Source organism: Nasonia vitripennis, chromosome 4 (genome assembly GCF_009193385.2).
Source record: "Nasonia vitripennis strain AsymCx chromosome 4, Nvit_psr_1.1, whole genome shotgun sequence".
Classification (NCBI taxonomy): Eukaryota; Metazoa; Arthropoda; class Insecta; order Hymenoptera; family Pteromalidae; genus Nasonia; species Nasonia vitripennis.
This window is the reverse complement of record NC_045760.1, coordinates 12,565,325-12,581,338: the sequence shown is the minus strand read 5'-3', so window position 1 is coordinate 12,581,338 and position 16,014 is coordinate 12,565,325. Positions and strand designations below refer to the sequence as shown.

At 32.7% G+C, this 16,014-nt stretch overlaps 4 protein-coding genes across 12 annotated transcripts; 3 read left to right on the top strand and 1 right to left on the bottom strand.

Annotated features, from left to right (window-relative positions):
* The first annotated feature begins 14 nt into the window (after positions 1 to 14).
* Positions 15 to 7,883, top strand: LOC100119692 (WD repeat-containing protein 20). Of its 9 annotated transcripts, XM_008205877.4 has the most exons (7): positions 67 to 177; positions 269 to 871; positions 2,014 to 2,347; positions 2,474 to 2,656; positions 3,141 to 4,541; positions 6,953 to 7,034; positions 7,368 to 7,497. In XM_008205877.4, the coding sequence occupies exons 3-6, from the start codon at positions 2,078 to 2,080 to the stop codon at positions 7,010 to 7,012; spliced, it is 1,914 nt and encodes a 637-aa protein (XP_008204099.1). In that variant the 5' UTR covers positions 67 to 177; positions 269 to 871; positions 2,014 to 2,077; the 3' UTR covers positions 7,013 to 7,034; positions 7,368 to 7,497. The 9 variants fall into 9 exon arrangements, with proteins under 9 accessions (XP_008204094.1, XP_032455279.1, XP_008204099.1 ...); XM_003425766.5 differs by lacking the exon at positions 6,953 to 7,034 and having other exon boundaries at positions 7,368 to 7,883; XM_031929119.2 differs by lacking the exon at positions 6,953 to 7,034 and having other exon boundaries at positions 7,318 to 7,883.
* Positions 7,884 to 7,983: 100 nt separating this feature from the next.
* LOC100119657 lies at positions 7,984 to 10,091 on the top strand. The gene is made up of 6 exons (XM_031929120.1): positions 7,984 to 8,517; positions 8,595 to 8,781; positions 8,864 to 8,992; positions 9,057 to 9,242; positions 9,329 to 9,783; positions 9,869 to 10,091. The coding sequence occupies exons 1-6, from the start codon at positions 8,385 to 8,387 to the stop codon at positions 9,961 to 9,963; spliced, it is 1,185 nt and encodes a 394-aa protein (XP_031784980.1). The 5' UTR covers positions 7,984 to 8,384; the 3' UTR covers positions 9,964 to 10,091.
* On the bottom strand, positions 8,570 to 11,716 carry LOC100680213 (DNA repair protein XRCC4). The gene is made up of 3 exons (XM_016987384.3): positions 11,307 to 11,716; positions 10,731 to 11,225; positions 8,570 to 10,657 (listed from the first exon to the last, which is right to left on the bottom strand). The coding sequence occupies exons 1-3, from the start codon at positions 11,445 to 11,447 to the stop codon at positions 10,358 to 10,360; spliced, it is 936 nt and encodes a 311-aa protein (XP_016842873.1). The 5' UTR covers positions 11,448 to 11,716; the 3' UTR covers positions 8,570 to 10,357.
* Positions 11,717 to 11,730: 14 nt separating this feature from the next.
* On the top strand, positions 11,731 to 14,951 carry LOC100119577 (serine/threonine-protein phosphatase 5). The gene is made up of 8 exons (XM_016987383.3): positions 11,731 to 12,103; positions 12,472 to 12,861; positions 12,946 to 13,232; positions 13,318 to 13,423; positions 13,493 to 13,635; positions 13,757 to 14,064; positions 14,150 to 14,231; positions 14,308 to 14,951. Exons 1-8 carry the CDS (start codon positions 12,007 to 12,009, stop codon positions 14,365 to 14,367), a joined length of 1,473 nt encoding a protein of 490 aa, XP_016842872.1. The 5' UTR covers positions 11,731 to 12,006; the 3' UTR covers positions 14,368 to 14,951.
* The last annotated feature ends 1,063 nt before the right edge of the window (positions 14,952 to 16,014 follow it).

Genomic DNA, 16,014 nt, shown 5'->3' with positions numbered 1-16,014 from the left:
GTGATGTGATATTAGTAATAGTATATCCGACAACGACGGCGACGACGACGATGACGGTGATCGAGACTGGAGAGTCCTAACTCGACGAGGAACTGAACATCGGTCGCGAGAGAAGAGGACAGTCGCCGCGGTTCGCAGGGAAGGAGTGTGTTTAGCGCAGCTCTACATACTATATAGGTATATTGTATATACCTATAGTACCAATATATATATATATATATATATATATATATATATATATATATATATATATATATATATATACTAGCTCCCGTGGAAGCAAGAGAGAGAAAGAGATAGAGAGATGACACACGCAACCCGTGCACTTTCCGCGCGCGCATGTAATTGTGTACATCCGTGCTAGCTGCGCTCGAGAGCTGCTCACTGTGTTGTGCGTGCGTGATCATCATCGTCGCCCCCTTTGCATGACTGTACAACCTCGACGACTCGGAGGAGCGATCGAGTATCCGGTTTTCTAGCCCGACGGAGCCCTGCTAGTGAATTAATAGTGAATTGTCGAACATTGTAGATTGTACAAACCCACGCAAGTATTGATAAGTATTCGGTGTCAGTGTCAGTGTCAGTGAGTGTGTGTGTGCGTGTGCGTCATCGAGCCCTCTCGCTCCCGGACGTTATAGCAGCAACCGCCCTCGAACCTACATGCATCAGCGCGTCTTCTCCGAGGACTCCACCCCACCCTGGAACGTCAGCCATCGCTGCTGCAGCTACGGGCGACGGTCAGGGGCCACGCCGGTGACCCGGAAACAAGTCGCGCCCGGACACGTCGGCGACAACACCGCCGAGCCGCCGACGGAGTCTACAGCACCGCTAGGCTGAGCTCTCGACTCTTCCTACTTCGCTGGGCCTACCAGTAAGAACCGAATTTGCTCTCCCTCTGCGTCTCTCTCTCTCTCTCTCTCTTTCTCTTTCTTGTTCCCTGCTGTGTGTAATTCATGTATAGGTATATATAGGTACCTGCGCCGATCAACAGCCACACTATTTACTTTATACTCATTATACCTATACTTACTTCCTCGCGGCGACAGACCATAAGTACGCGCGCTGTGTGCCCTTTCCCCCTCCCTCGCATGCTGCTGCTTCTCGTTCTCGCTATACTCAAGCTCCTATTATAAGTATATAAGTAATACTTGCGTTTTTTTGCTCTCCTTGCGCTACGAGGCGGCAACGAGAGCGCATATACATATACCTATATATATATATATATATATATATATATATACACACACACACACACACACACGCACACACGGTATCTCCACTATGCAAAAGTGTGTCTAAGCTGCAGTTCTCGGCGAGAGGCCGACGACTTTTTTTCTGTTCTGCCTGACGACGACGACGACGACGACTGGTTCACACAAGAACTCGCGGCTCGCCGACCGATGTCTACGTAAGTAAGTATATGGACTATGGAGTGCAGTGAAGGCTCGTAAAAAATACGACGAACTTACTCTTCTCGACCTGCTGCTTATACTCTGTCATATTGGTTTTGGAGAGCAGGACTTTTTGGATAATAATGGTGGGGCTTTTTGCTACGACATTGATGTGAGTCGATCTCGCATGAAAATCACTGCCGTGATACGGCATGATGACACATTGCTCGTTATCAGCTAGCCAGCTTTGCTTTCCTTGCTATTTGCTCTCTGCTCTGGAGCAATTGTTTAGGAGTTAGGTTAGACTGGGGCTGGGATTTCTTGGAGAAAAAGAATTATGAGTTGATTTTCCAGGATTTCGCATAAATAATCACATTCCACTTATATATCATTCTTTGCGGTGCATTTTTTCAGCATTTGACATCTGAGGTGATAGATTGTTAGGGACTAAAGCAGATGAATTTTCCAAATTGTATTAAAAATATACTGAAAAAATTCTATCATGATTTTTTCAATACTGTCTCAATAACGCTAAAAATCTTATAACTATTTTATTGATAGAGGCAGAAGCCATCACAAATGTATTTGAGCTGAATTTTTAATGCATATTTTATCATTGCAGGTAACTTTCACAAGACTGGAGTGTATCTGATGCACTCCTCCGTCGTGCCGCTGCTTGTAGTAAGATGGCTGTACAGTTGGACGGCGGAGGGAAGGATGATTTGAAAACTCAATTCGTCACACGAGAGGGAACTTACAAGCTCATGACCCTGTCGGAGTATTCAAGGCCAAATAGGGTAGGATATACCAATAGCCAAGGGAGCGCCTCCGTCAGGGTCTCCTTTGTTACGCTACCCGATCCTGCTGATCCCACTGGTACACAGGGACTAGGTGACCGAATGTGCTTCAACTTTGGCAAAGAACTATATGTTTATGTCTACAGAGGCGTGAAAAAGGTAAAATTATCCCCCTTTCTATTTATTTTGCATAATCGTGCTATACATACGCATATCATCTAATTGAAACCTATGGAGCTTTATAATTTGTTGATTTTACAATTCAATGTAAATTGTATTTTTTAGGCTGTGGATTTAAACAAACCAGTTGATAAAAAATTGTACAAGGGAACTAATCCAACTTGTCACAATTTTAATCAGACAACTGCAACAGCTGAAAGTGCACCATTATTAGTTGGTTTTTCAACAGGGTTGATACAACTAATAGATCCAATAAAAAAAGAACTAAGCAAACTATATAATGAAGAGGTGAGATTTTTAATAAAATTTTTTTAATAACTACAATCAAATTACTATAGAACATTAGCATCAAGGAATTATCCTGATATTATTGAAATTTATCTACTACTTCTATTCATACTACTGTTTTAATTTGATGATTTAAAATAACACGCTTTTTATATTGCATGTATTAGTGTTGAATGTTTAACTAAACTTATTGAAGTTACCCAGACTCTATACAGATGTATATTGAATGCAATGATAACTCAATCAAATAATTAAGTTTAACTGACATAAGATTATGTAACAGACTGTGTGCTTCATCTGCATTAAGTAGTATAGTCTATTAAGAAAGAAAATAAAAACATGAATGGATTGTCTGGATAATATTTTATGAATACAATATTGGCAATGATTAATTAAAATTAATAATTATAATAATAATAAATATTGTAGCTTCGAAAATATTTTATTTCAATTACTATTAAAACTATAAATTTTATGATTTCAGAGGCTAATAGATAAAACGAAAGTAACTTGCATAAAATGGGTTCCTGGTTCAAGCAATCTATTTCTAGTGTCACATAGTTCAGGTCAACTGTATCTTTATAATGAAGAACTCATGTGTGGCACGACCCCGCCACATTATCAGCCATTTAAGTCAGGCGATGGCTACGCTATTCACACATGCAAAACCAAATCAACTCGAAATCCCTTATACAGATGGGTTATTGGAGCTGAAGGGTGTTGTATAAACGAATTCGCTTTCAGTCCTGATGGTTCCAACTTGGCTGTAGTGTCTCAAGATGGATTTCTAAGAGTATTTCACTACGACACAATGGAATTAGCAGGATCAGCAAGAAGTTATTTCGGCGGATTTTTGTGCGTATGTTGGTCGCCGGATGGCAGGTATGTCGTTGTTGGTGGAGAGGATGACCTAGTCACGATTTGGAGTTTCCATGAAAAACGAGTCGTTGCTAGGGGTCAAGGTCACCATAGTTGGGTCAGTGTCGTGGCTTTTGATCCTTACACCACGTCTTATGGAGAACACGATCCTGACTTCAGCGGCTCTGATGACGAAATGTCTGTTCCACACAATAATCACAATCACGTTCACGAGAAAACCAAAAGGTTATCGGCCACCTCGCAAAGCGTACATTCAAATAGAAACTCGTGCAGTTCCGAACTGAGGGTATCCGGTGGCACTTGTTACAGACTAGGTAGTGTTTCTCAAGATACACAACTTTGTCTGTGGGACATCACGGAAGACGTCCTCCGACAACCCGTGTGTCCGAAGCAAAGGGCTTCTATATCTGCTGCAGGTTCCGGTGTATTTACGTCTTCAGGAACTTTCAGTAGTGGTAATGGAGCTATGTCAAATCACCACACTAACAACAGTAAACACACAAACTCAAATAATATTAGCTTTAAAGAAAATGCCAGCAGTAACAATGATAGCAGCAACAACAGTACAAGTACCAATGTAGCTGTGTCAACAGTAAACTCATTGACTCAAAGGTTAGCAGGGGGGCTTGGTTTTGGAGAGAGGAGAAGTGATAATCACAAGAGGAACTTTAGCCTTACTATAAGAGGAAGTGGGGCTACTAGTAATGCCACAGTAGTGCAAAATAGTGGTACAGACAAGACGGGAACTAGTACAAATGGAAGTAACTTAAATAGTGTCGGTGGAAGTTTAGGTACAAGCAAGAAAGTTAGTTCTGTGATGGATGATCCTATGCGATTGATAGGAACAGCCTGGTGTCCCAGGTTTGACGAGTGTCCTGTGCTCGAGCCATTGGTGTGCAAAAAATTGGCACATGAGAGACTGACTGAATTAGTGTTTAGGGAAGATTGCTTTGTTACAGCTTGTCAAGATGGATACGTTTATACTTGGGCGAGACCAGGTTACATGGTAGGTCCCCTCACCATAAGCAACACATTGCACAGACCACACAACCACAGTCACTCTTACCCCGTTACTTCTGTACGGCCTAACGATCTCTGATGCATCGTAAATCCTTATTGTTACCGATTTTCCATAATGTAGAATTTTTTTTCTCCATTGTAACAATTGGACAGGGCCACTTTTGATATTTTGAAATAGATATTTTATGTTTGTTCATGCGATTTTCGTTGTTATTATTATTATTATGATTATATTTTATTCTTATTATTATAATTAATATTGTTATTACTATTATTATTATTATTATTATTACTATTATTATAGTTATTATTTAATTGTGTATGATTTATGGAATCTATTATCCACAGTAATGTATGTAAAAAGTAGAAGAGGTTTTTTGTTTCTGAATTCACAAATATTCATATTTATTTCATATATTTTCATATTTAAATATATTTACTGACTTCGAAATTTCCAATAATTTGATTAGATTTTATTAGCTTGTATTTGTAAATTAAAAAGAATACTAGTAATTTCAACTGATACTTAATTTATATTTATTCAGAACTAAAAATAGAAACAAAATAACAGAGAACATTTATTAAAACATAAAAGTGAGTTAGTCACTTAATTCAATTTTTTAAATCTTTGCTTCTGTGTTCATAATATTTGTAAACACTTTAAGTATGTACACAAAATTTAATACTAATATTAACGAAACGCAGTTACAAGTATCAAAACTAAAACATTATTATTTTATAGTACTGAAGGTATTATACTTTTACATTTATGCTACATTTTCTATTTGACTAGTTGAATATTTTAAACATAATCTTAATTAATAGCATATAAAGTTGCTACTAATTGTAATTTTTCTATAGAATTGCAAGACTTTGTATTGTTTTTTCATATTTTCTTGATGCAATTACAGTAAATTTGTATCCTATTTGCATAAATTAATTTTTTATTTTTCATTAGGGTAAACCACGGATAAAAACGTTTTTGGTTAACCGTAATGCAAAAATGATTTATGATTCTCAATAAAAGTCAGTATAAATAAATGAGGCAACAAACTTTGAGAATTAGTATGTACTTTTTTAATTTTATAAAACATAAGTCATTTTCGCAGCATAATTAATTAAAGATTAAACAGTAATAAACAGTAATAAACAGTAAGTTTATTTCAAAATAAAAAAAAAGTAGCCATGTCTGGTATTAATGAAAAAGTTGTACATAAACATACTAGGATGTACATTATAAAGCCTGTATTCCTTATCAATTACTATAGAGCGATGCATAAAAAAACTCGTATCACTTAGTGATCTCTTCGTTATTATTACCTACACTCTTGAAGAGTAAAAGATGATAAAGCATGAAAAAAATAAGAAATTTATAAAATTATGAGAATGTTTGACAAATGTATAAGTCAAAGCACTCAAGCTATAAAATTGAATGTTTAGTTTCTTTTTGCATCTTAGCTTGTTTAATTGCTTTCATCAAAGTATTACATTTTGTTCTTGCAGTGCAGTTGAATTTTTATTTACGTGAAATTTAAATTTTTACTTTTGTGGTGGAAACGAAAATGAAGATATAATGTGCCATTCATGCAAGTTAGAAGCAAAAATCAATTCAATTGTAAATTGTATTTCAATCAAGTAGATACATTTATTTTGTAGGATTTAGTATGGTAATTAAATTATTTTTACTTTTCTTGGTAGACGTTTTAAATGTAATTAACAAGTTGTTTACTTTAACGAAGAATTCTTTACAATGCGTAAATTAAAATAAATAATTCAAATAACAATAGTTCAGAATTTTATACATATTGTTTATTTTCGTGTATGTATATTAGTTACTTCGAAAATTGTGTTGAAATAATTCATAGTGGTTATACGTGTTAAGTAAATAAGAATGAAAAATGGCATATTTAGTCACAAAATTTGTTATGTATATGATTTTATTTACTCTTAATCAAATGTTTAATAGTAAAGTAATAAGCATTCAAAAAATATTGATATAAAATACAAACGTATTTATGCCTTATATCTTTTAAATTGCTAATTAAACCTTTCAAAGTATTGTAATAGGGCAGGTTCCTTAAATCCCCTTTCCTTCTGACAGCGTAATTAGCTTAGCAAAACGAACGATTATACATATTATGAATCAAACACTTTTGCTTGCTTTCTGCTTGAACTTTTAGAAAATGCGACACACATGATATGAGAATATTAGTTTCGCTTTAGAATTTTAGCATTTTTAACTACACATATTTACTAAACCAATATATATATATATATATATATATATATATAGTATGTGTTTTCTAAATTTTTGAACTTGGTACGAATATGAAATTTTTTTATTCAACCTTTCGATATCTTTATATTTTTTTAAATGCTTGCGCTTAATTGTTAAAGCAAGTGAAGCACTTACATGTAAAAAAAGTTGCTTTGGCTGATGCAAGAAATCTTGGATAAGAACTTTCCTGACCTTAGCATGGTACGTATGCCTTTTTTTAAACCTAATTTTAGATGGCTTTTCAAGAATGCTGAACTGGATGATTTCTTTTATTTTACTTGCATTGCAGGCTAATTTATTAGCGCATGTTTAATATCGCACTCGAATAATGTAAAACGTTGTTAGAAGCGCTTTTGATGAAAAAGTTTGCGCTATAGCAATATCAGCATACACTTTTACACATTATGTACACACGAATAATAAACAGCAAAAAATGATGCTCTGGACTTCGCGAAATTTATAATTGATATTTTTAAATTTGTAGAATGAAAATATTTACAACTAATGTGGCAATTTGTATGAATTTTATCGCAGCCTGGAATTAATCAAGTCAGTACTACCCTTCGTGTTGTGAGTCCTGCAGAGAGTAGCAGCACCATAGTGTAGCGGCAGTCCAGCTCTTCAACTTTGGTACATGGAGGATCTAGCGTGTCATCGTAGCAGATAATCATGAATCGTTATTTGTACCATTAAATGAGAATCGTCACTTAAACTGTATAGAAGCCAAGCAGGAGTGATGGTTTTAGTTCATTCCACTAGACAGATGATGTTGAAATGAATGGTGACAACAAAAGAGTCACTGTTACTTGATTCGTTAAAAATGTCCCATTGAGACTGATAAAACTTGGCAAAACGACGTTAAGATTTCTTCTAAATGCTTTTATATCAAGTCATCGAATAAATATTTCACAATTTTATGTAAGAATGAATGCGCAGTGATGAGATTTACATTGAAACTATTCCAAGGAAGACCTAAAATGTTTCTATAATTTGTTCTTCAAATGCGATTATGTCATTCCAATAAAGTTTATGCTGAGTAAATTATAAAAATGTTGTATACATATATTGATGTATTGAAAGATGATGTAACTAACTATAGTCCATTCCTTCATTATAAGCTACCTTACATTTTGAATTTCCCGCTTAAAATATAGTCGATTTTTTTAATGCTTCCCTATATACTTCACTATGCATAACAAACCAATATATAAATATTGTATTAGTTATTATTAGGCTTCTGAATATTTCATATATAATTTTTTTAATTTTTATATCATACATACGTAAGGAATGTCAAAAATCGAAATATAAAATTGTCGATTTGTCGAAAGCCTCTACATGTTGGCATCACTGCAAATTTAGCGTCTTTAAAACGGCACTATAAGGCCGCTAACGTTAACCGTTTTAACCGCCGTCTACTGCTATACGATATATATTACTATACAAGTGTTTGTTGTGGGTGCGTTTGTCTGATCATCTGCATCAGTCATTTGAAACAATATATGTTTTATTAATTTACATTCTTATAATGTAGTATGCAGAATATTTGCAATGATCTTAAATAATATATTATTTAAAAAAACATGGATTTTATTCTCAACAAACTATTTTATAATAGTGTTTGCTTGGACAGGAGAAATTTCTTTAAAAAATTTAGGAGAAAAAGAATTTCTCAGAATTAAGGGTGAGTGAAGAGGAACCTTCACAAGAAAAGTTTACAAACAATGAATATAATATAATTATACTCTTTCTTTTTATTAGAAAAATCAACTTTACCTTATCATGGAGCATGCTGGCACAATGCTCTTAAAGAAGTGAAAAGCAGTTGTGATAAACTCAATGACAATGAGCACTCAATCTTAGCTCTATACTTAGCAAATTGTTTTTTAGAAGATTCTGGTCACATGACTTATTCTTGTCATTCAAGAGATAATGAAAGAGATCGAAGGTATATGATGAATTCATATTATGTCAAAGATAATACAATAATTAAAAAATAACAATAATACAATAATCTTATGTTGTTATAGACAATGTATCAATCAAATGTCGGATAGAGCTTTTGGAGTGTATAATGAATTTTATATTTATGCATCGCATATGTGTTTCTTTTTGAATCATGAAATTTGGCAGGCAGAAACTCACGATACAATAAAGCAGTCAGTGTAAAATACTATTTTTTATGATTAACATTTCAAAAACTAAACTATTATTTATTTTTAGTCTATACGAAGCATCATCGCTTATGAAAGAACAACTCTTAGAAGCATCACATGTACAAGGTGCAATGTTAGAGAGTCAAAAAGAAGGACTGAAAATTCAAAATCAACTTTTAGATCATGGAAAAGAATTAGAAAATGTTATACAGAGTTCATATGAATCTGTAACAAATATGGTTCATAGTTTCAAGTATGCTATTTTAAATATACAGTATGTATAGATTACCTAAAAGTTAACTGATAAATCATTAATTGAATACTTTGTCTTGATTACAGAGAATCTGTTAAAGATCAAAAGGAATTACTTTTTCAGATATTTGCTTATTTAAGGACATTTCAGAATTGGATTATTAGTGAAGTATCATGGTTCCAATCAATAATTTATTATACAGTTGCATGTATATTGTCTGCATTATTTAGTGCTTCTAAGAAAACTGCAAATTCTAGGATAATTTTATTTACGACTCAAAGTCTAAATGTAATTATAGAAAGAATGTTAGTTCAATATTACAATAACATTCCAGATCATATTAATGAGGATAAAGTTAATTTAGTATACTCTATTTGGCTTGTCAGAAAGGCAGCTATCGCGATATGCATTTTTAGTCTTTTTTACAGCTATTGTTCTCATAGGGATAATCACTTTGAGAATTTCAAACTATTACAACGTATTGAAAATCGATTAGATTCACTAGAAAACATTACTCAGGTTTCTCAAACTTCGTCAATCCGTAAGTTACAACTTTCAAACTGTGAAATTTTTCCTATTTAATGTTATAAAATTATTATTGAATTGGTACCTATTATTCTGTTTAGGCTATTCAAAGAGATTGGCTCTGAAAAGAGTAAAAAATTCTAAAGAAGTGTCTAAAGAAGAATCATACCCTACCACAGAAAATCTAACGCAGTAAACGATAATAAATAATAAATTGTTTGAATTGTAAATAATAGTAGACATATTCAGTGTAAGATAAAAATATTTTATGTATGTATAGATTTTCTATTTATACAATAGTAATGTGTTTTTTATATATGTTAATTTGAAATGCGATTTGATTGATTTTAAATATATATCTAAATTTCTCAATCCATACATCAAAAATAAAAGCCAATATTTTTTGCCATGGTTAAGAAAAATTATTTATTGATACTCTTTGTTAGTATCAAAATTATATAAAATTTAAAGCTATTTGTCAAATAATAAATAAACTCACGTCATCTACGTAATAAACAAATAAATTAAAATTGGATTATAAAACGTTTTCATATACTGTTCTTATAATAACTAATTCCAAAGAAAAGTTTTCAAAACATTTCTTCTGACGATTGTTCCTGATTTATTACAGCTTCTTCAACTCTCTCATCCTCAAGTTTTAACTCCATTTCACATAGACTTTCATCTGAAATGAAATCCGGCGTCTCTTCATCCTCATGAAGGGATGTTTCTTCTTTGCTAGTGGATGCAATTTTGTCAATCTTGTTTTTTGATTTCTCGTACTCAACATTTGATTTAGTCTTTATTCTCTTCTCTTCCTTAGTATCAATATTTTCATCAAGCAATCGTTTATAAGGGCGATTTATTGAGTCACTTTTGGAATCTGTACACTAAGAAATAAAATGTGAAACTGTTAAATTTGATAGGAATAAGGTTTATTATCAAGACTATTGTTTTACTTACTGGTTCCAACTCATCCTCACTTTCATCAGTAGGAGCATCATATACTCTATTGTTCGAATTCATCACCTTTACTTTACTTTTTAATTGTCGAATTTTTTCTTTCTTTGTATTTATTAGCAAAGTACATTTTTTATATAATGCTGTTTCAACCTTGTTCTTTAGAGTTACCATTACATTCAATTGATCAATAAGTTCTGAATTTGCATTCCTCAAATCCTCATTATCTTTTTCAAGCCTTGATTCATTAACCTTGCTACTAGCATAGTCCTCTCCTAGGCGCATTGTATATGCTGCAATTACTCCTGCATCTGTGACTGCTTTCACAGTGATTTGGCCAAGAGCCCATTTCTTCTTTTTCCAGAAAAATTTCTCATCTTTTAGATAGAATTCTACATCAACATTTTTGTGGGACAGATAATTCTTTAACTCATCTATGTATTGTTCTAAAGGTTTGTCAAACGATTTAGCATATTTCATGAAATCATCAAATTGGGCCTAAAATATATGTGAATTTGATATTTGTAAATTATTTTTTAAAACCAGGTTAATTGAAAGAAAAATTATTATAAATCTTACCTCACCAACCAATGGCGTATTTGAGTCTCTAAGAATTATAATCTTCACTTTATCGTCACTCCACTCTGTAGAAATTACAAGCTCTTCTTTTCCACTGTCAACCGATTTATTCACAGCTCTAATTGTAGTTATTTTCGACATGTTTTTGCTATTATAGAATCAATACAACAGTCAACTTATACATAAATAATACGTAAATGTCAAAGTCTTCTAGTCTTTTAAAAAACTACTACGCTTATTAAATTTTTTACTTCAGTGCAAATGAGAACCGGTCCAATTTCCAAATTTGACATTTTACTGATTCATGTTATGACAGGTTCTCTTATCTGATGATAAAACTAGACAATAATGACAAGCTTATATGTTAAGAAAAAAATATAAACATAACATAGCGACCTCTGTATTCTCGAAATTCAGGCATATTCGATAGAAAATGGCTGCTCGTCTCGATGATTTACTTCGAGAGCTTAATTGTGGGCATGATTGTAGGAGACGGATGGGGTGAAGTGAATACCTATACTTATATGAAGAGAGCAGAATAAACCCCTGGAGCGAGCGGCCGTTTATAAGCACGTTTGTATGTACAAAGAAGGATTTCTCAGGTTCGGGGGAACGCTCTCTCATTAATGCCTAAATCACTGTGCCCGATCAGGCATAATTTAAGTAACTTTTTATACTTTCTTTAATAAACAACCCGAGAATGAGTGAGAATGCCGTTGAGGAACCGAGAGTCCCGTCACCCGAAGACATCGCTGAGGCGGAAAAGTACAAGGAGAAGGCGAACGAATTCTTCAAAAGTACGTACCGTCAAGATTGCTTATTTTACCTAAAACTCGCATGTATCTTCATTGAGGTTTATAAATTTCAAAAATTCACTCTTGCTGCTACTGACGCGTGTTAATCGATCACGTGTAGTCATGACTTAACCAAACTTTTAGTCGAGCGCACTGACCGAAATTATTTTTCAATTGACGCCAATTGCTGGGTTTAACAGCTATTATTGCCAAAGCCTTTCGAAATATAAATTAGTGGAAAAATTATTTGAATTAATCTCGTTTGTTTGAGTGTTGTTAAACGTATTCAATCGTTGACATTAAGGTTACCAATTTTGCGTTTTATTACCTACTTAGAAAGCAATGGATGCTAATGTATGTTTTGCTTATAGATCAAAACTATGATGAGGCTGTTGCGCTGTACACCAAAGCTATTGATCTGAACCCATCGGTAGCAATTTATTACGGGAACAGAAGTTTTGCATTCTTGAAGACAGAATGTTTTGGCTACGCATTAAGAGACGCTTCCAAAGCAATAGAGTTAGACAGAAATTATCTGAAGGGGTACTATCGAAGGGCAGCAGCCAACATGTCATTAGGCAAATTCAAACTTGCCCTAAAGGACTATGAAGCTGTTATGAAAGCTAGACCAAATGACAAGGATGCAAAAGCCAAATTTACAGAATGTAACAAAATTGTAAAAAAGTTAGCTTTCGAAAAAGCTATTGCTGTAGAGGAAAATAAGAAGAGTATAGCTGATTCTATTAACTTGGAAGCAATGAGTATATTTTATTTTATATATGTATATAAATTATAACTTCCTTTTAAGATTTTATTTTAAATACTTTTACTTAAACAAATTACAGCCATTGAAGACGAGTATTCAGGACCAAAATTGGAAGATGATAAGGTTACTTTGAAATTTATGCAGGATTTGATTGACTGGTACAAAAAAGAGAATAAATTGCATAGGAAATATGCATACAAGATACTTTTGGATATAAAAACTCTATTTATGGCCCAGCCAAGTTTAGTTGACATCACAGTTCCAGATGAGAATAAATTTACGATCTGTGGTGACATTCATGGTCAATATTATGATTTGCTTAATATATTTGAACTAAATGGTCTACCGTCAGAATCAAATCCTTACGTATCCTTTGATAAAAAATATATCACTAAAATTGATTTATCATTGCTTGTGTCAATAACTGATATTTTTCTTAAAGATAATTTAGTTATTTAATGGTGATTTCGTTGATAGAGGATCTTTCTCTGTCGAATGCATATTTACATTATTTGGTTTCAAATTATTGTATCCAAACCACTTTTTCATGTCAAGAGGTAAATTTCTTTATTGGATTGACGTTTATTATAATTACATGTGATAATATTTTTTATTTGTTAACTTAGGTAACCATGAGTCTGCAACTATGAATCATATGTATGGATTTGAAGGTGAAGTGAAAACAAAGTATACAGCCCAAATGGCAGAACTCTTTACAGAAGTGTACAACTGGTTGCCACTGGCTCATTGCATTAATAAAAGAGTTCTTGTATGTATTTTAAAATTTTTAATTCAAACTAAAACGCTATTCTCTAAAATAATATAGTTTTTTTTATAAATTTATAAATTAATATTCATTTTAAATTAAATCCAATCACTTTTATATATAGGTAATGCATGGAGGATTATTCTCCCGGGATAACGTAACATTGAAAGAGATTCGAGAAATTGATAGGAACAGGCAGCCCCCAGATGAGGGACCTATGTGTGAGTTGTTGTGGTCAGACCCACAACCACAAATGGGTAGAGCACCAAGTAAACGTGGAGTTGGAGTCCAATTTGGTCCTGATGTTACGCACAAATTCCTTCAACTCAATAACCTCGACTATATTGTTAGGAGTCACGAAGTAAAACAAGATGGATATGAAGTTGGACATGACGGAAAATGTATAACAGTTTTCTCCGCTCCAAACTATTGGTGATTGAATTTATTTAAAAATGATAAAATAAGATAAATTCTTATTTGACACAATATAATAAGCAAATAAATATCTATTTTGCAGTGATACAATGGGTAACCAAGGTGCCTTTATCACACTAAAAGGCAAGGACATGATACCTAAATTTACTTCATATGAAGCAGTGGTAAGAATCTTAGTGTAATGTATTAACTTTCTTTCGAAGTAGAATATTTTAATTGCCTCATAAATATTTATTTTAGCCACATCCAAATGTGAGGCCAATGGCATATGCAAATTCCTTGCTGAAGTTCATGTCCTAGTAAGGATTTTAGGTTCATACGCGATTGATTAATGATAACTAATTACGAGTAGTCCAATCAAATTGTGGATAATATATTTGATACCAATTCAGAGAACATAAGGTGCGCTTACGATTTTCTGAAACAGTAATTGTACTCACTTTAGGTACAAAACAGTTGACTGTAATACATAAGATGATACATAATATTAATCAATAAGGCGATAGACTCGTTTTCTTTTATAAAAATTTGCAAGCTTGCATATACAGTCTTCAGTAATTAGATACAAAAATATAGGAACATTTTTATTTAAAGTACAAATTTATCTTGCTGAATTTTGTTCGTTTTACTTTAAAATTTTACAATGCAGATTTAATGAACGCACCTTACGCATTTCTTAATCAGTTTTTTGATAAATTTGTGTACCGAATCAAGAAAAACATTAGAGATGATACATATGGTGATTTTTAGTTATGATTACTTGAAGTATTTGAAAAGTTGTTGCTTTTTTGTATGTTATAAAATAAAATGAGATTTGTACCAAATGTAAATACCAGATGTCTGAATAAATTTGTAGATACTACCAACGATAATTACATTTATAATTTACAGTGTTATTATTTATAACTCGAATTGATAAAAATAATATTAGAAAGTTCAGCAAGATCCTCCCCAAATTTAGTCAACATAAATTACAACAAAAACTATAAATTAGTTTTGTTACATTGTCTCTTTAACTAATATATAATGTTCAAGACATTTACAATTTGCATTAAAATCGTTGCATAGCTTTATAAAATATTATTATCTCGAATAAAAATTTCATTTTAACAATATAAAATATGACATTTATTGGTTTAAAGACATCTGTGTTTATTAAAATTAAAATTAAAATTATAATAATTGTTTTTTGTGTATGTGCTATACATCGTTATGTATAAATAAATAAATAAATATATATATATATATATGTGTGTGTGTGTGCATATACATACTAAATGATGGTAATGTAGATGTCGCTTATCAAACTTGCGTCAAACCAACGAAGATAGACCTTAATAGAAGCGCAAAGCCCCATCCCAAAGTGAGACACCCCGAGCGCTAGTACGCACCCCGTCTACGCGCGGCGCGTCAGTCTAATTCTGGCGTTCTGCCGGTAACATGAGATGCGCGATCGATAACATACCGCTCGGGACGGTAAAATGTTTTTTCGCTATGTGCAATGGTAAAGCTATGCATTGCAACTATGCTAATTACTGTTGACAATGCGTAAGGACTGTGCACAACTAAAAATAAGTACTAAACAACATGAATAAGTCAATTATACCCTAAATTCTTATCCTTAAACCCAAATGGGGCCACAACTTAAATATTACATCGACTGATTGAAAGTTGTCGATAACGTTAGTCCAATGGACAACGTACTCGACTCTCAATCCTTTTGATCCGAGTTCAAATTGGGTGCGATTTTTTTTTTAATTCGTACACATACAAGCCAGCATATGGTTATTATTATGGTTATTCTTCTTCTTCTTATTATCATTATTATTATTATGATTATTATAATCATTATAATCATTATTATTATTATTATTATTATTATTTATATTACATTAAATATTCGAATTATTTCATATTCATAAAATGCGTTTAAATAAAACACATTAT